Source organism: Typha latifolia, chromosome 10 (genome assembly GCF_019914945.1).
Source record: "Typha latifolia isolate L0001 chromosome 10, TyphaL0001v2, whole genome shotgun sequence".
In the NCBI taxonomy this organism is placed as follows: Eukaryota; Viridiplantae; Streptophyta; class Magnoliopsida; order Poales; family Typhaceae; genus Typha; species Typha latifolia.
Window position 1 is genome coordinate 4,496,995 of NC_133095.1, and position 19,224 is coordinate 4,516,218.

Sequence of the window (19,224 nt, forward strand, 5' to 3'; positions counted from 1 at the left end):
TTATACGCATTGTCTATACAAAAAGTACATTCTAATTTTCAATTATATATGCACTGAGATTTAAAAAGAAAAATGTCGATCATCATTTATGTAATTTATACGCATCGCTTATACAAAATGTACACTCTATTTGCAATTCAATAATAGCATTGCATATTTCTATTAATTAAAAAACAGAAGAAAAAAAATTTGGTACAAGTCGTCCATTTTTAAAAGCCCAATCTTATTAAATAAAAAAAAACCATTAAAATTAAATTATAAAAGCCCTATGAATGTGCCCCTGAACATGTCTCCATTCCTTCCGGGTTAACCATAAAGTAAAACGAAAAAGAAGAAGAAGCTAAACTAAACTCAAACAACATTAGGATAACAACAATAGCCAATAAATAAACAATTGACTACCTGACGAGAAATAGTTGGCTAATTAGCTGGTAGTGTATTAATTGATCATTAGGAGATGCTTCTGTGACACTGGAGGTCATGCATGCTGCCGTGTGGATACGTAGAGATAAGGATATATAGGTTTTCACGTCGTATTCGAAGTTTCGAACATCTCTTGGATTTATACTACAAGATAAATAGGAAAAAAAGAAGTTATATATCCTTATTAATATGAATACCATTCTTTTCTTATGCATTACAAAGAAATATTAATCACATTCGCACAAATCTCCAACTCTCAGTGCGGTGAGATTCCAAGCAAGAGCCCTTTAAATCTCGTGCCATGCTCACCCCCGCGACGTGGCGGCAACGTCACATCCACGTGTAGTATGGGGTGATAGCACCGAGCTCACGTGCGGACGTGGCGAGCCGCATGCGCGTAGCCATGCACGCAGGAACCCGTCGCCACGTACGTAGTGCGTTAGACCTTATCATCTTCTCCATTTTCCGCCGCTATAAATGCTCCTCCGCCTCCTCTTGTTTCTCACATCACTCCACTAAGCTGAGCGCCATGGCTATCAAACCCAAATCACTTCTCCCTTTCCTTCTATTCTTCGCCCTCTTCTTCTTCCTCGCCACGACGTTTGCCATAGCTTACCAGAGAGAAGGCCCGGAGCAGCGCTTCCAGCAATGCCGCCAACGATGCGAAGAGAGCGGGCAGCGCGGCGAGCAGCGCCAACAGTGCAAGCTTCAGTGCGAGAAAAGATACCAACAAGAGAAGCAACAGCGACAGGAGAGAGAGAGAGGGACGGAAGATCGAGAAGACCCACAAGAGAGGCTCCAAGAATGCAAGCAGAGATGCTACCAGCAACACCAAGGGTCGCAGAAGCAGCAGCAATGCACTCGAAGGTGCGAGGAGAGGTATAGTGGGGAGAGAGAGAGGGGTACTGGATCGAATCCGTACCAAGGAGAGGAGGAAGAGGAGTGGACGCAGGAGAACCCTTACGTTTTCGATCGCCAGAGCTTTAGGCATCGAGTTAGAACCGAGCATGGGCATATTAGGGTGCTAAAGAGGTTCGATGAGAAGTCTAATCTTTTGTCTGGTATTGCGAATTATCGATTGGCTATCTTCGAGGCCGACCCTCATGCTTTTGTGCTGCCTAATCACGGGGATGCCGACTGCGTTTGTTACGTAGTGAAAGGTAAACACATTATAGTTATAGTTATAGCTTGTTAGTAGAAAAGTCTCAACTTTGTTCTTGTATATATGCAGGGAGAGGTACACTAAGTGTTCTTTGGGGGGAGCAGAAGCAGTCGTTCGAGATCAACCAAGGGGACATCTTTGCAACGCCTGCAGGTGCAGTCATCTACTTGATTAATAGTGACAACAGTGAGAGGCTAGTCATAGTTAAGCTTCTCCAGCCTGTGAATATTCCAGGACGCTTTGAGGTAATATTAATCGAGCATAATCTATTACAACTTCTAAGTGTACGTGTGTTTATATGTGTATACTTATACTGAGATCTATGTAGAACTTTTTTGGAGCTGGAGGACAAAACCCACAGTCATTTTATCGAGCATTTAGCGACCAAGTCCTACAAGCTGCCTTTAATGTAAGGCTTCTTGTTTTTAAACAACTACTAGCTAATTACTAGTATAATATTTCTTATATTGAGAGAGTTGAAGTATATTTGATGGTTGTGATTTATTTAGACTCCAAGTGAGAGGCTGGAGAGGATCTTTGGTAAGCAGAGCAAAGGAGCCATAATCCGAGCATCGGAGGAACAAATCCGAGCATTGAGCCGACAGGAAGGCGGCGGACGTTGGCCTTTCGGCGGCCGCGGTAGCGAATCTCGAGGCACTTTCAACCTTCTGAGGAAGCGTCCGACCTTTGCAAACCGACACGGGAACCTCCACGAGGCCGACGCCAACGACTACCAATGGCTCCGTCAGCTCGACGTCAAGGTTACTTTTGCAAATATCAGCAGTGTAAGTACTAATACTAGTCTCTTTTAAAAGTTTTCAAATCACACCCCATATTTTGGAAGTTTTGTGATTAACGTCCCTTTTGGTGGCATGCATATAGGGATCCATGACGGCGCCCTTCTATAACTCCCGGTCGACCAAGATAGCCCTGGTCGTTGAAGGCAACGGCGAGATCGAGATCATCTGCCCCCACATAACAAGACAGAGTCGACACAAGGGCCATGGTCATCGCCGAGAAGAGGAGCAGGAGGAGGAGCAGGGGGAGGGCCAAACCGGTCAACAATACCAAAACGTCCGGGCCCAGGTGTCCCCCGGCGTGGCGTTCGTCGTCCCGGCGGGTCATCCGACGGTCGAGATCGCGTCATCTTCTGGCGGCAGGAGCCAGAACCTCCAGGTCATCTGCTTTGAGATCCGTGCGGAGAACAACGAGAGGATATTCGTGGCCGGGAAGAACAACGTGCTGAAGAATCTCCCCAGGGAGGCGAAGGAGCTATCCTTCGATAGCTCGGCGAGGGAGGTGGAGGAGGTGTTTGATGCGCAGGAAGAGGAGGGTTTCGTCGCCGGGCCGGAGGAGTGGCAGAGGCGTGGGAGGGGAGTCGAGGGGTATAATATCTTGGAGGTAGCAGCTGGGTTCTGAGAGTGTACGACAGAGAGAGAAAGAGAGAGAGTGTAAGAGGCTAGTTTTGTAAGTACCAGAGTGGGGGAGGGGCTGAGTGTAATGTAATGGAGTAACAAGGAATAATAAGCACTTCGGAGTGCACTGCTGCAATGCTCAAAGCTTTTCTATAATATGTACCTAAGTTTCCTGGTTATAATTCTCTTTATATATGTTCTTTGTTTAAGTTTTCTTGTGTTATAGTTCGTCAATATTGTTACGTACACTAGATAGACAATGTATATGCATGCATTCGTACGTGGATTTACGTACATTGATGTTAGATTACGTATACATACTGCACTGCCAAGGCTCATTGTAAAAGATGGATTGTAAAAGATGGATTTTAATTAGCTAGGAGTTCGAGGAGTACTTCGTTTCCTCCACCGGTAATATCACCAGTGTAATTTCTCAAATAATAATAATAATAATAATAATAATAAGAAGTTATGTGGATAATTTTTCCTTTTGATATTCTGTGTTCGTACTCAGGTAATTCGTAATACGAGATCCACTTTAATTAACTTGTTACTCTCTCTCTTATAATCAATGTCAAATAAGAGTCACTTTAGCTCATTATTTGGCTTGTTAGTTGTTTCTTTGAAGGCCAAACGTGAAGAGTACTCATTATCTTCTTCAGCTCTGATTAAATATTTTACTTTCGTCTACATGCATAATTTTCTGCCAATCTCCATCCTGAAGCTTAATTCGTAGTCATTTAATGTTTTTCTCTTACTCGCGATTTCCGAGGCATGATATATTGCACAGCCTGGCGAATTTTTCATGCACCAATGATGGGCACGTAAGTTGGCTTGCTTTGAATATTACTAACACAAGCATCAGCGTAAGTTGCCACGTCTACACCTCATAATAAAACACGTGGACAGTTGCATGGCTACCCAACCCCAACGTATATTATTATATTAATCATCTTCACTCTCTCTTTTTATATATATATATATAGCAACAACTACTACTCTCTCTATGGAGCCATGATGAACAGCAAAACCCAACGCCTCCTCTTCCTCACTCTCTTCCTCTTCTCCGACCTTTCATCAATCCACTCCAACTCATCACCATCATCGTCAGAAGACCCCGAGGTCCAGCTCTGCAAGAAGCAATGCCAGCTCCAACAACAATTCGACCAAACCCAGAAAAAGCAATGCATCCAAGGCTGCGAGGAGTACGGCAGACTAAAGAAGGAGATCGAGAGGAGAACAAAACCCGGGGGCGCCGGCACCCAGGAGGAGCCGGAGCGCAAGCGCGAGCACTGCAAGCACGAGTGCCGGGCGAGCCGGCGGAGCGAGGACGAGCAAAGAGAGTGCGAGCGCCGATGCGAGGAGGAGTACGAAGGGAGGACGCTGGTGGATGTGAAGGAGATGGAGAAGGGGGTGAGGGGTTGGACGAGAGGCTTCACCAGTGCAAGCAGAAGCAGTGCCGAAGCGTAGAGCGAGGGCGGCGGCGGAGGCAGGAGTGCAGGAGGAGTATAAGGAGGGGAGAGAGAGGGCGGTGAGTCTGGTGTGTTAGAGAATAATCATAGATATTAATATTTCTAGTTTAATTCCTAGAGATTAAAAAACAATATGCTTTATATTCGTGTTAAAATTATGATGTTAAAACCGTGAGTAGAAAGAGATTAGATGGAGGAAATAAAGCGAGATTATCCTTGTAATGGTTTTCCTCTTCTGTTTTTTTCCTCTATTTTTTTTTAATATCATGAAATTCTCTCTGAAAAGTAGTGGAGATCATTATTATTTTTTGACGGTTATAGTTTTTTTTTTATTTCTAATTCTGACTCTTATAAAAAAAAAAGAAAATTACATAATAAATTATATGACAATTATACTTAAGACAATTAATTAGATCACTTAATTTTAGATTTATTTAAATGATAATATACATAGTTTAATCATTTACATGTGTGGTTAAAATTAATATCAGAGAAGTGAGACTGTAAGAGAAGGCAAATGTATATTAGTATATCTAAATATGGAAACATGTTACTCACGTGCGGGGATAGCTCAGTTGGGAGAGCGTCAGACTGAAGATCTGAAGGTCGCGTGTTCGATCCACGCTCACCGCATTCGTTTTATTTTATCTTTTTTTATAGTATTATTTAGGGTTAATTGCACTTTAAATATATAAGAGCATCTCCAACCGGGCTTCAAATCTCCAAATTAGCTCAAACCGGGCTCTATATGAGACTCCAAATTTGGAGCCATAAATAGTGGGAGCCCCACCATGAAAATGGAGCCAGGCTCTATTTGTCACATCAATTTTTTGAAAATACTAAAATTACCCGTTATATTCAATAATTTTAAATTTAACCATTTTTTTATTTTAGAAATAAAAATATTTTAGTTTTAACAAATAAAATATTTTTATTTAAGTGTTAGTTTAAATCTAACCCACAATAGCTTTTTTGCACCTATGTTTTTAAATTATAGGTAAAAATAGGGTGTAAATTTTAATTTTGTAAAAAACCCGAGTATTATATACAAAATTTTCTTTTTTTTAATAATATAAAATAAATTTTTTTTTTTTTTGACTGCAAAAGAGCTGAGGTCAGCTTCAATTATTTTGCTGTCGCCACGTGTCCGCGTCGACAGCTAACAGGTTACATAATTCCGGTGGAGCGTTATTTAGACGCTCCACGTGGCAGTACGCCGAGGCCAAACTGGCCTTCGCTGCTGCCCAGTCTGCGACCGCATTGGCCTCTCTCCCAACATGGGTTAACCTGACCTCACCACACTCACTAGCTAAACGCGCGCATTCACTCGCGAGGTTTCGGACGCGCCATGGATCACTCTGGGTTCTGCACGCAACCGATGGCCTCGGTGCGGTCGGTCTCTACCGTAGTCCGGATCCTCCCCGCCATCCTCAACGCCCGGCGGGATAGCCCCAGTTCGGATTGAAGCGCGGCGGCGCCCGGGCACGGCTCCCACCCTGCCTGAAGAAACTCTCCCTCCGCGGTACGGAAGATGGCCGCTGCTCCGCCTTGGTACGCACCAACTCGCAGGGCTCCGTCGGTGTTTGCTTTGATCCATCCCGGCTCCGGCGGCTCCCAGGGTTTCCTTGTCGTGCGAAGCTTCGGGATCTTCCGCTTGCTTACGCACCTGTACTCCTCCGCCATTTGAACCGCAGCCCTGACCACGGCCAGCTCCGGCGTACGCTTCTCTCTAAACACCACGCCATTCCTGCTCTTCCACAGGGACCATAGTGTGCATGCTATCAAACCTTTGGCCCGTCCGTCTCCCTCGCGCCCACACTCCACTCCTTCGTGATCCAGTCTAGGTCGATCTCCGCCGCCGGCAGCCGTTCTCTGGTACCCAGGATCTCCCATACCTCCCTGCTGTATCTACACGTGAAGAGGAGGTGCTCGCTCGTCTCACTGAATAGCCCGCACATGGCACAGCGATCCTCTGGGCCGATATGAAGGTAGCGGAGGTAGGCGCGCGTCGGGAGCCTGCCCCACAGGAGCTTCCAGCAGAAGACTCTGATCCTTGGCGATACCTGGAGACGCCATAGGTTACTCCACCCTGCCCAGAGCTGAGCATTTTGAGGGAGCAGGGACTGGTATATCGCCTTGACCGAGGGCGTTCCCCGAGGGTGCGGCCACCAGATCCACCTGTCCTCGGTGCCGGCGGCTCCCATGGTGCAGTTGGTAATCTCGGACGCCAGCTCAGATCCTGCCTCCCTAGCCAATTGCTCCGGGGTCCATCGACCGTCTCTGGTGAGATGTGCCACACTCAGAGTTTCGTCCATGAGCCCGGGCGCCAGGATCCGAGGCTGTCTGGACCATGGGGTCGCATGCAGCCACGGGTCGAACGCAGCACGAGTGCCTACTCCATTTCCTATCAGAACTCTGCAACCCATTCTAATCTGGTTTGCAGTTTTTGTTAGCGCCCTCCACATCCATGAAGGATGCAGGCTCTTCGAAGTCTCCCATGGGTGAAGACTCCCGTATTTAGCCTGCATGAGATGGATCCAAGGCGCCTGCTCCTTGTTTAGGAATTTGAACACTAGCTTACCCAGGTGAGCCATTCTGGCCTCCCGCAGCCTACGGACCCCAAGACCTCCCTGCCGTTTGGGGAGCGTCACCGCGCCCGCCCATCGTGTGTAGGCCATGGCCTTCCTGGGATTTTTCCAAAGGAAGTTACGGGCTTTTTTCTCTATCTCCTCCAGCACTCCGTTCGGCACCCACGTGCTACCTAGCCAGTAAGACGGGATCGCTAGCAGCGCCGCCTTGATCGGGTGAGCTTGCCGGCTGGGAGAGGATCGTCCCTTTCCCGCCCGCTAGTCTCTTGCCGATCCTTTCCACTAGCTCCCGCCGCTCCCCGCACCTTCACCCTCCTCCCCGAGATAAGCACCCCGAGGTATTTGAAAGGCATGCCGCCACCTTCACCCCGAGCCGGGCACCGAGGTTTGATCCCGCCTCGGCCCCAGGCCACCGCTAGGCGGATCTGACGGCTCCGACTTGTCAGAGTTCACCCGCTGGTGAGTGAGACTCTCGTACTGGCTCAGGCTCTCCAGGATGCTGTGGGCGTTTGTAGGCGTGGCTTCCAAAGACGCCGACGGGTCGTCCGCGTATAGCAGGTGAGTCAGCTGCACTTCTCTGACTCTGAATCCTCGCAGAAGGCCTTGGGCTGCCTTCTCGTTGATAAGTCCCGATAGCACTTGCGTAACTATAATGAAGAGGTAGGAGATATCGGGTCACCTTGACGTAGACCACTCCTAGGCGTTATCCGGAGGTCGGGCTCCCGTTGATCGGCGGTGCAAACCTAGGGAGGCGATACAAGCACACCCGGTTGCACCACCTAAGAGGAAAACCCATCCGCCGGAGCGCCTCTACCACTGCCGGCCAACTGACCCGATCATACGCCTTTTCCATGTCCATTTTGATCATCATGATAGGCTCTCGCTCTTGCTCTTGTCGGTGGCCATGGAGTGCGCCACCTCCCGGGCGACCAAAGTGTTATCTCGCAATGCTCCGACCAGCCACAAAAGCCACCTGCTCCGGTCCAATGAGCTTTGCCAGCACTGCCTTAAGCCTGTTAGCCATGATCTTTGCTATTACCTTGTAACTGACATTGCACAGGGCGATCGGCCGATAGTCCTCCACTTTAACAGGGTGCTCCTTCTTTGGGATCAAGGTGATGAAGGTATCCCCCCAGGCTTTTGGCATCGAGGCGCTGGTGAAGAAGTGCCCGACGGCCCTGCAGAGGTCACCACCCATAGTATCCCAGAATTTGGTGTAGACTTCCGCCGCATCCCGTCCGGCCCGGGCCTTTCCTTTCGGTAGGCTCCACACCGCTTCCTTGATCTCCTCCTCCGTCACCGGGTCTTTGCGGGAGTGACGCTTCCGCCGACGAGATGGAAGGAAGGGCTGGCCACACTGGCTCCCGTGGTCTACCTCATCCGCTTCACCCCGAGCCGATGGTAGAAGTCGGTGAAACAGCGGCTCACCGCCTCCCGCGCTCTCGGAACCAGCTCTCCGTCGTTACCCCGGATGCCGACAATCGAGTTGCGTCTGCGCCATGGTAGCCGAGAGGTGGAAGAATTTGGTGTTGCGATCTCCTTCCTCCGTCCACTTTAGGCGGGATCGTTGCAGCCATTTAATGTTAAGTTGCCTGTTGAGGGCGAGCTTGTAGTTGTAGCAGCTTCTCAGGCTCTGCGTGCCCCCCTCCGACAGCAGCCCATTGGCGTCAAGCTCCTCTAGGTCAGCCAGCTTCTGGTTGGTGTCCCTTAGCCGTCTTTCCACGTTCCCCACCGCCGAGCGGTTCCAGTTGGTCAGGCTCCTTCTCAGCTCACTCAGGCGGTGCGTGAAGGCTTGCATGGGGTTTCCGTTTGCGTGCCGCTTCCAGGATTCCTGAACTACGTTCAGACATTCCTCATACTCCATCCAGAGGAGCTCAAAACGGAACGGTCTCTTGCTTCTCGGCATTCCAGCAGGCACTGTGAGGAGCAGCGGAGCGTGATCCGACGCACCCCGGTCTAAGTGCTGGACTTTGCACTCCGGATGCTCACTCACCCAGGCAGTGTTGGCTAGAGCCCTGTCAAGCCGGATCCGGATTCGTCGCGCACCTTGTTGGTTGTTGCACCAGGTATATGGAATGCCTTCATAGCCTAGGTCGCACAGCCCGGACTCATCCACGAACCGCGCGAATGCCTGCCCTTTAGGCCCGAGAGCAGCGACTCCACTGCATCTCTTCTCCTCTACTGACAGGAACGCATTGAAGTCTCCCATGATCGCCCACGGCACGTTGATGGGTACCATGTTCTTCGCTTCCTCCCGAGCTCATGCTTTCTTTCAAGGTTGGTGCTAGCATAGACGGTGGTCCATATCCGGGTTTGTCTGAGGGAAGGGTGATAGTAAGGTGGGCGGCATATCGTGAGACCGCCGCCACATCTACCCACCCTAGCTCTTTGTTCCGAGAGGACCGAATGCCTCCCGATCGTCCTTGCGCCGGACGGCAAACCACCGCCATCCTCGCCCTAGTTTTTTTTTGCACTTGCTCCGCTTCAAAGCCGGTTGGTGTGCGTTTGAGTAACACCGGCATGTCTCCGGTTTATGATCTCTAATCGTAACCCTACACCTGGTCGAGCGCCTCCTTCTTGCGGCGCCTCTACAATTCCACACTAAGGTTTTTAACATTTGGGAAACCTTGAAGTATGGATTGCCACCGATCGTCGGTGCGTCCCGCCCCTCTTGGAGGTTGGCAAGACCGCCCCACCTCCTTTAGGGTTCTCGATAGCCGGGGCGCTCCGGGTCCATCTCTCCATCGGCTTCTTTTTCCTTGTTTGACGCCGCACCACCACGTAATTGCCTCGCATCTCCTTCCAGCTCCTTACCCCCTCGGTCCGCCAGAAGGAGGCAGCGCTTAACTCTAGCCACTGTGGCCTCGTGCTTTCCGGGTGGGCTGGATTGTTGCCCGGAGGAAGGGTTGAAAGCTGCTGATACCAGGCCATCTTGGACGAGCTGGGGCGGGTATTGACCGGAGCTCGTTCGAACTCCTCCCGTGCTCTTGGAGGTTTTGACATAGCCCGACCTTTGCGACCGGCGGTCTCCCGAGCCAAGCAGGACCGTTATCCCTTGGACAACAGCCGATCTGCCGATCGCTTCTCCAGCATGTGACTGGCTACCCTCTCTGCCATCCGCTTCCATCACTTCTGGCATTAAATGATCTCCCTCGGTGTCAACTGCCGGTTCGGCCTCCTTTTCTTCCATTCGTTCCTCACCAATCACATGCCTCCTTCGGCCGGGGCCCGCCTCTGTAGCTTTTAATGCGATGCCCTCTGACGTGATTGGCGTTGCGTACGGCCTGTTCTGATGCACTCTTTCCACGCCTTTGTTAGGCGCCCTCGTCTTCTTCTTCTTCTCTACGTACTCGGCAGCTGCATGCAGATCCTGATGCCGATTGCACCGTTGCTCTGCACCCCCGCCTTGCTCAGCCTTCCTGCTGGTACTGGCCTGATAGTGCTCTGTGCCTTGCTTGTCCGCGTTTCTTTCCTTGCCTTGGGCCATGTATCTCTGTGAGAACTGTGGCTTTGCTCTAGGGTTTCCCTCACCGTCCTTGGTACCCGAGGAGGACTGCTCTCTCCTGACCGTCTCCGTGGTGCCGTTGGCGTAGCTGGGTCGCTTTCCTGTCTGATTGGCCTGCCTTCTGGACTTCCTGTGCACGGTGCACCATGGCCCATAATAAATGTGGTCTTCCTCCGTAGCGTCCTTCTCCCTGTTAGGGTTGGTGCCTTGCTGTACTCCGCCTCCTTCGCCGGCATTCATCGCCGGCGTCTCCACTTCCCGTTCTTTAGTTGAGAACGCACATTCTTCCTCCTTATGCCCGATTCTTCCACATTTAAAACATATGATCGGGATGCTTTCGTACTGCACTCGTTGATCCACTCGTTCGTCCTTCAGCCCGAGCCAGACCGCCGTTTTCAGAGGTCTGCTGAGGTCTACCTCAATGCACACCCGAGCAAACCTGCTTCTGGAATGATCTAAGGTAGTTTCGTCTACCCGTAGAGGTTTGCCAAAGAAGGCTGCCACCGGGATGAGCGCCTCCAGTTCCCAGTATTCCTGCGGCAGATTATGTAGCTGGATCCAGACCGGCGCCGAGGTGAAGGCCTCCGGGGACGGCCGGAAGTTGTTTCGCCAAGGAATAAGGTTGAGGACTTGGCCTTGGACTGTCCATGGTCCATTGGTCAGGACGTGGTCGAGATCCTCCTGCTTTTCAAATCTGAATACATAGTATCCTCGGCCATGTCGGAGATCGAGAAACCTTCTATTCCCTCCCATAGCATGGCTAGCTAGCCGGTTTTTCAGCCACACCATCGGTATTCCCTTGCCCAGAATCTACCGAATAAGGTTAGCTTCCACCGCCGCTGTCGGCATTGCTCCAAAGACCTCTGGTTCTATCACCACACTATCCTCTAGGCGGTGTCGCGGCTTTGCCGCATCTCCGCCGGATTGATCCCGGTTTAGCTTTCGCCTTCCTGCACCCCGCCGCAACGGAGGCCCAGGATCTCGCGCCCTCCGTTGCTGTCTGCTTGGTTTCCTCCGGCTCCGACACCTTTGACGATGTAGCTCTTCGCTGGTGCACATCCTCTCCCCCCGTCGTCGCCATCAATACAAGCAAGTCCTAATAGAGAAGACAACAAACAAGACACACACCCACCAATCTGTTCATGAAATCATTCTCCAAAGAACATACAAAAGGAAAAGGCCCATGAAAGTGACACTATATAATATAAAATAAATCAATAAAAGGAATAACCTTTTTGTACGGTGTTAGATAAATTTAACCCGAATAGATTTTTGCATAGGGTAAAAATAGAGTGTAAATTTTAATTTTGATAAAAAGCTAAGTATTATATACAATGTTTTATTTTTTAATAATATAAAATAAATAAATAAAGGAATACTTTTTTTCATATACTCAATAACAATTTTTGTCAAAGAAATTGTAAATATGAGATCTTTCTTATAAGAATTTGAAAGATCTCATATTTACAATTTCTTTGACAAAAATTGTTATTGAGTATATGAAAAAAAGTATTCCTTTATTTATTTATTTTATATTATTAAAAAATAAAACATTGTATATAATACTTAGCTTTTTATCAAAATTAAAATTTACACTCTATTTTTACCCTATGCAAAAATCTATTCGGGTTAAATTTATCTAACAAATAAGAATTTGAACATGAGTGGAGAATTTGAATCCCGGAGGTATTATGATTGATAATGCGTTAATTACGTTGACACTACCTGAATTATACTTACTTTTTATGGAGATAACAATGTCACCTAAAATTTACTTATAATTAATATATCACAATATTATTAATTTAAAAAAAAAATTAATTCTCTCTCCTAGTCTCTTCTTTTTTCTCCCTCCTTACTCTCTCTCCGGCGTACTTCACACTTCTCTCTCCTTATTCTCTTACCTCTCCTACGGGCTCGCGTCTCACGTGGCTCGACAAACGGAGCTCACCGCGGCCTCCGCTCCCACGTGGCGCAGTAGTGAACTCGCCGTGGCCTCCCGTTCCTATGCGGCGCGACAGTTCGGGGCAGAAGGGAGGGAAAGAGAGAGGGAGAGAATAGACTGGTCACACGGTGAGGAGTGGAGGAAGAAGAATTTTTTTTTATTCTAATCTAATTAATGGTTTGCGTAAATATTATGAGGACATTTAGGTTATTTAATATTAATTACGTATGATATAACTGTAACGTAAGATGATTCGTCCAATTTTGCTGACGGTACACTAACGGAAGGGTGACATTAAAATTTTTAGAATATTTAGGGGTGACATTGTAACTTAAAATCGTTTAGGAGTTTAAAAATTGGGTATAGTTGAAGGGGTGTTCACTTAAATTAATTCGTGTTACCGTCACGCCTAACCCACCAGAGATTTTCCTTCAAATTCGGTGGCAATTGTGTAAAAAACCCAAATAAAAGGGCAATACTATGAGGTCCAGCCCAAAGTTTAATTGGGTTTAAAAGTTTCAGCCCATCAAGGCCCATTAACTGGGCCACCCTGAATAGGTCATCAAAACCAATCTCTTCCCGAACTCCTCCGTTCTCTTCGCCGCCGATCTCCTCACCGCTCTCTCTTCGTCATCCAGATCTCGATTCATTGATTAGACACGCAGTTTCTTGGTACTTGGACTCGTCAAGGAGGTCGTCGCCGGCGGACTTCCAACTCCGACGCGGCTTCGTCGATCAGGGTTTAGAGGGTTTGGGCGGAGTCGGTCCCCGGACTATAAAACGCGGTCTGCATCAGATTTGTTTGTTTCTGGTTGTTTGATGTTGTTTGAGCTGAAAAGTTCTGAGATATGATAGTTTAAGTATTCAGGGCATGCTTACTATTAGAATTGTTGTTTTGTTTTAGATTTGTATCAGTTTTGTTCAGATTTTTCATCATGTTTTGCATGCTGAGTATTTTGTTGGATTGCAGAACTGACTGCAGAATTGGCAAATCTAGATTCGAATAAGAGCCTTACACTTTCGCTATTATGATTTGTTTAAATTTTATTCGGGTGCTAGTTTATAGAATTATGGCAAGGTTGGAACTTGGAAAGATGGAAAAGAATAGTGCATCTGCTGTTTATTTCTTGTTTCATATCTCTTTCTACGTTTGTTTCAGCTGAAATGTCAGAGAACAAGACGGTAATTGGTCTATCATGGGCTCCAAAGATGCCTCCTTTATCTAACGGAGTAAAGAATAATGAGGCAAAGTTACGAATAAAAGAGTCTATTTGGAAGCCTGAGAATGAACTTGTGGATGGATTGTTTGTTCCTCCTAGGGACCCAAGAAAATTGAATATGTTGCTGAGGAAAAATGTGAAAGATACCGCAGGCGCTAGTTGGTAAGTTGATTCACAACAAATCCTGTTGATTATTTTGTTATACATGGTTTTCGATAATTATTAGTGTCATAGGTTTGACATGCCTGCCCCAAATATCACCCCTGAGTTGAAGAAAGATCTAGAGATTCTCAAGGTGTGTTTCATACTACATTATTTGAAGTACCTGAAAGCAAAGTTCAATTTTCTTTTCAGCTATTTGTTTAATGCCTTAAAAATGTTTTGAAACTAAGGAGAATATATCCAATTCGCAGGTTCTGGATTCTTATGTTTTTATTAAGTTTCCTTTATAGAGGAAAGAAAAGATGATTAGTTTCTTGAGCTTGTGGTGTTGGTGTTGGAAGGAGAATTGATAAGTAGGCGTATTTCTAATTTTCTCTGTGAATGCATACATGAATAGATGTGCATGCACTTGCACATCCACCCATCCACACACACCCCAATACATATGTAAAGAGATAGGTTTGATTGTGAGAGAGGTGATGTATCTAAACATGGAATTAACACACCACAGTAACATACAAATCTGAACAGAGTGAGGAATGCAGTTTATTATACATCTCAGCTTGTATTTTTATGTATTTTCACCATAAAGTTGAGCTTGATCTTTTGGATGTGCTAGATTCTGGAGAAGCATTTGAGGAGTGTGATTCTTTTAATATAAAATTTTGATATATTGAATGATATATCAAAATAACCTAAACTTGGTACTATTTGAGTGTTTGATACTCATTTTTACTCATTTTACCTTGCTTATATCCCTAATCTCTTTTTTTTTTCACTACCTTTAGCAAGTTCATATATGTTTGTTTTTGACTTATTTGTCCATATTTGGTACTTAATTTGAGAGGAAGATTGTCATGTGGCTTAGATTTAGTTTCAGAAAATGCTTCTTAGTGAAATTCTTTCTAATTGGGATATAACTTAGACAAACGTATGCTGGTTGTATTATTTATGATTTATCTGGATTTTATTGCGATATCACATTTTACCTGTGCTGCAGTTGAGGAGTGTAATTGATCCCAAAAGGCACTTCAAGAAAGGGGAGAAGTCCAAAGCCCCACCCAAGTATTTTCAGGCAAGTCTCTTTATGCAAAGTAAATCGTTATCTCTAGTACTCCGCACCATTTTATTCCTTGTTACTAACTGATATATGTGCGTATTAATAACCGACTTGTTTCCTCCTCATATGTTTAGGTAGGTACAGTTATTGAACCTGCCACTGAGTTCTTCTCAGGCAGGTTGACCAAGAAACAGAGGAAGATGACATTGGCTGATGAACTGCTATCTGACCATGCTCTTAAGGCTTATAGGTAAGATTGTCTATTAGAGTGAGTTCTTGGGCATCAATCATCAACTTTAAGTTTGATCTGGTTTCCGAGCTGAATATTTTCTTGGAATTGGATGGCAAGCTTTGGTTCACAAGGTTTAAGCCCCCAGACACATGCAAATCGAAATGTTTTATCATTACCAAATCTTCCTGTTCTGTCGTAGATACAAATCAGCTACTTGTTAGCAGGAGCTCTGATATTCTTTCCACCAAGTAACTTAATCCTTGTTTAGTGTTCTAAGTCTGCTCATTAGAAGATACAACTGAGTCTTTCTGATTGTTTTTTTGTGGATCCCTTCATCAATGCTTCCAATGTAATGCAGGAAGCGTAAGGTGCAAGAAATCGAGGAGATTCGTCAACCTGGCGGTGTCGACAAGTGGAAGATCAAGGGCAAAAAGTCATGGAAACGAGCCAAACATAGAAGAGAATGATGTTAAGGATGATCTGTGCAAGCTACGGAAAATCATACATGTTGTTCAAAAGATTTAGATCCGGATCATATCTAGCACATTGGTAGTGATAGAGGCCCACATTTTGCCTTGTGATGTTCCATTTATGAGTTCCATCTACTTGTATTGGTACTAGACCAAAATGTTCTTGGAAAGGAAAGATAATGGAAATGCTGAGAAACTGTTCAAACTTCAAACTTGTATCTTTCATCCTTCAGAAAAGAGACATGTAAGTGGATACAAATCAAATACCACTGAACTTGAACAATTCAAACTGCTGTGCTACACTGGCAGTCTTTACATTTTTATAACCAGGAATTGGTTTTACTATTATGGGGGTTGGGGATTATCATTGATTAGCAGCCATGAAGAAGAAGGTACCATATGTAACAAAGCCATCTTTTCCCACAGGATGCAATGCATAAGGCATTCTTTGGGAACTTGAAAACATTTTAAGCAAAAGTTTCCTGTGTCATTTAACATGTAATTCATCAAGCAATTTTCCTTCTGCCTTAGCTAAATTTGTCAGTTTTACAGGGAATTTATTACAGCACATTAGGTGAACTATTTAAACCTATAAAAAGAGATGAAGTAAATTTAGATCTAACCATATGGGGATAAAATAATAATAATAATAATAATTTCCCTATGCTTTTTATATCAGTTTTTCTATCTATCTTAAATGTGTTTTTGGTTTCTGAAAAATACTTTTCTTTAATAAAGTGACTCCTTTTAAGAAAAAAAAAGTTCAAAAGAAAAAATGAAGCTATTTCTGCAATCAAACATAAAAAATAAAGAAGCCTCTAAAAGTGAATTTTATTTTCTTACTTTTTAGCAATCACACATATTGAGTCAAATACATTATTATACTTCTACAACTTTTCGTTTGAATGCAATCTTTGGCTTCAATTTACCTGTCTTTGATTTTCTATCCTAAAAAATATTACTTAGTTTGAACAAAAGCTATATCACTCTCTAACTTCTTGTATGACTAAGTTACCTCAAACTTTTTCTTCTATCCATATTTATTTAATAGATTGACATTTCGATTAAAGACATTTTTAGATCTAGTTCCACTTAAAAATTTAAGGAGACATAGTAACACAAATAAAACTTTAGGGATAAAATAGTTTTCATCTAAATTATAAGAGGTAAAATATATTTAAATCCTTCAAAAAGAATATATGTTGCAATGACATGCTTTGAATTTGACAGGGACAACTATAAAAAGTTGATTCTCTTAAACACGATAGAGAATCTAGATAGAGAATATGCAATTGCTCTTTAAGCTATTCTGATTAAAATTTGGGATAATTTCACCTAGATCTCATAAACTATTGCTCATTTTCATATAGCTCTCATTTATTTTTCATGATATATTGACTCCTTAACTATAAAAATAAACCTCTAAAATGTCTCGTTATGTTAGTTATATGTTATAGTTTTTTTTGTTAAAAAATAGTATATGAGTGTCACACGATCGATTTTAAACTATCCAAAGGACTATTTTAGTTTTACCTTATAAAAGAAAAGAGAGAAAATAAAGTTAAAAGTAAAATAGTCGTTTAATATTTTCTGGTAACATCGTCAATGGGTGAGAAGTTTTTTATAATTTAGAGAATTATAATGCATACAAAAAAGGGGTTAAACCCTCTTTACCCTCTTGTATCTCATTCTAATTATAATGCATAATCTAATGTGATTCAATACATTATTTACTCTTGTCAAAAGGTAGACTAACTCAAAATTATGTATACATGATTCAATACATTATACTTATGTGTAAAGTGAAACAATTAGAATTTTTATCAAAATTAACATATCATCTCATTTGACTTCCAAAATTAGTTGACCATCTTCATTTCCACTTTTTTTAATTACTTTTATGGATTAAAATATTCCTTTATATATAAACTAGAGAATAAGTTGAAAGATCTATCTTTTAATCTAGTGCAATAGAAAAATAGACAAGTATTATTGTCTAAACCTAAATCCTTCTCCCCAAATAGATCATTGCTTATTAGAAATAATAAAAGTATTTCATTAATTTTAAATATTCTATTAATGACAGTAATTAGTTTTACTAGTCATAAATATAGGGGGCTAAGTGCTGCTAGGTTGCCAAAGGCCAAGTCCATTGATACTTTCCTTCGAAGTGCTAATAAGAGCTCATGGCCTAGGTGAGTTTGCTTTGGAAAGTGCCTACCAGCCTAACGGTGAAACACTAAGGTCTTTGGTGGTAAAAAGAGTTCACCTAGACAAATGGTATACTGAGATCTATGTACAATTATGTTTGAGCACTCTAATATGGGCACCCAAATGGTGCTTCTGACTAAATGGAGTCCCTCCCCATTAGGTAGGGCTAAGATAAATGTGGATGGGTCATATAAGGGCCCTTAGCACAACAAGGCGGAATTGGATGGATTGTTAGGGACACTAATGGTGAACTTTTGATTGTAGGTGTGAACCATGTGAAATTGGATGACACTGGCACAAAAGCAAAGGAGGCCCTTAGAGGGCTAAGGATGGCACAAGACAAAGGGCTGCCTAGAGTTATTTTGGAATCAGACTCTCTTGAGTTAGCCTACATTTTGACAAGAGTAAATAATGTATTGAATCACATTAGATTATGTACACATGAAATTCTTATAAATTTAGACTTTTTTGTTGGGTTTAAGATAGGAGTGTAAATGAGCAAAGCTTGAGTGAGCTGGGCCTAGCTCGGCTTGGCTCGAGCTTGAGACAAGTTGGATAAAGCTAGCTCGGCTTAGCTCATCTCAAGCTTGATAGCTCAAGAATTTTTCATCTCTCACAAGCCCTAGGAGGAGGCGAGATGCCGGTCAAAGCCACATTAGAGGGAGAATGGGCATAGGAGGAAGCCAAGCAAGTTGGTGCGGTGTAGGAAGAGAACCTAGTTTGATTACAACAAAAAAAAATCAATCTTTAGAACCAGAAATATAAAACTCAAGAGAAAATACTTTAGAATACCTAAAGTAGGTAAGAGAGTATGAAATATTCTACCATGCTCTCAACAAAATTTTACTACAAAAATAATTGGAAGCCAACAACAAACTGATAATTAGAATTTTGAGCCAAATAATAAATTTAAACAAATTGTCGAATAGTTGTAACATAACTAAATAGCCAACTCCAAACAATGTTATAACAAAGATTTAAGGGAGAATTCGAGTAGGGAAGATCAAATCCTAGTGCGAACTAGAGCACAATTTAGTGGCGTAGATCTTGAGATGGAGGATGACGACGCAGAAGAGATGGGTATAAAAGGAGGTTGAGCAGCAACAGAAAGAGAATGGACATAGGACGGGCTAAGTAGGTTAATGTCATGCGAGAAGAGAACCGACTTCGATCTCAAAGGCGGACGTGAAAATTTCGGTGATAGTGGTGGCGAGGTTGGCATGAATCCTAGGGCATCGTGGAGGAGTGGCCGGTGGATTTGTGCAAACGTCGACAAGGAAGAAGAAAGATGAGATGAATTTGGCATTTGGATGAGATATGTTTTGACATAGTGAGGTTTATGGTTTTTTTATTAGAATC

General features: G+C 44.2%; 3 protein-coding genes and 1 non-coding gene across 4 annotated transcripts; 3 read left to right on the forward strand and 1 right to left on the reverse strand.

Moving 5' to 3' along the window:
• Positions 1-952: 952 nt before the first annotated feature.
• On the forward strand, positions 953-3,004 carry LOC140796470 (vicilin Cor a 11.0101-like). The gene is made up of 5 exons (XM_073149514.1): positions 953-1,583; positions 1,655-1,830; positions 1,914-1,994; positions 2,095-2,370; positions 2,468-3,004. Exons 1-5 carry the CDS (start codon positions 953-955, stop codon positions 3,002-3,004), a joined length of 1,701 nt encoding a protein of 566 aa, XP_073005615.1.
• A 2,028-nt stretch (positions 3,005-5,032) lies between these two features.
• TRNAF-GAA (transfer RNA phenylalanine (anticodon GAA)) lies at positions 5,033-5,105 on the forward strand. The gene has a single exon. It is a non-coding gene; the product is annotated as a tRNA-Phe (tRNA).
• Positions 5,106-7,997: 2,892 nt separating this feature from the next.
• Positions 7,998-9,299, reverse strand: LOC140796473 (uncharacterized). Its single transcript, XM_073149516.1, has 2 exons — positions 8,540-9,299; positions 7,998-8,443 (listed from the first exon to the last, which is right to left on the reverse strand). The coding sequence occupies exons 1-2, from the start codon at positions 9,297-9,299 to the stop codon at positions 7,998-8,000; spliced, it is 1,206 nt and encodes a 401-aa protein (XP_073005617.1).
• Positions 9,300-13,021: 3,722 nt separating this feature from the next.
• Positions 13,022-15,980, forward strand: LOC140797018 (rRNA-processing protein fcf2-like). Its single transcript, XM_073150283.1, has 6 exons — positions 13,022-13,295; positions 13,670-13,892; positions 13,965-14,025; positions 14,893-14,971; positions 15,091-15,202; positions 15,543-15,980. The coding sequence occupies exons 2-6, from the start codon at positions 13,675-13,677 to the stop codon at positions 15,649-15,651; spliced, it is 579 nt and encodes a 192-aa protein (XP_073006384.1). The 5' UTR covers positions 13,022-13,295; positions 13,670-13,674; the 3' UTR covers positions 15,652-15,980.
• The last annotated feature ends 3,244 nt before the right edge of the window (positions 15,981-19,224 follow it).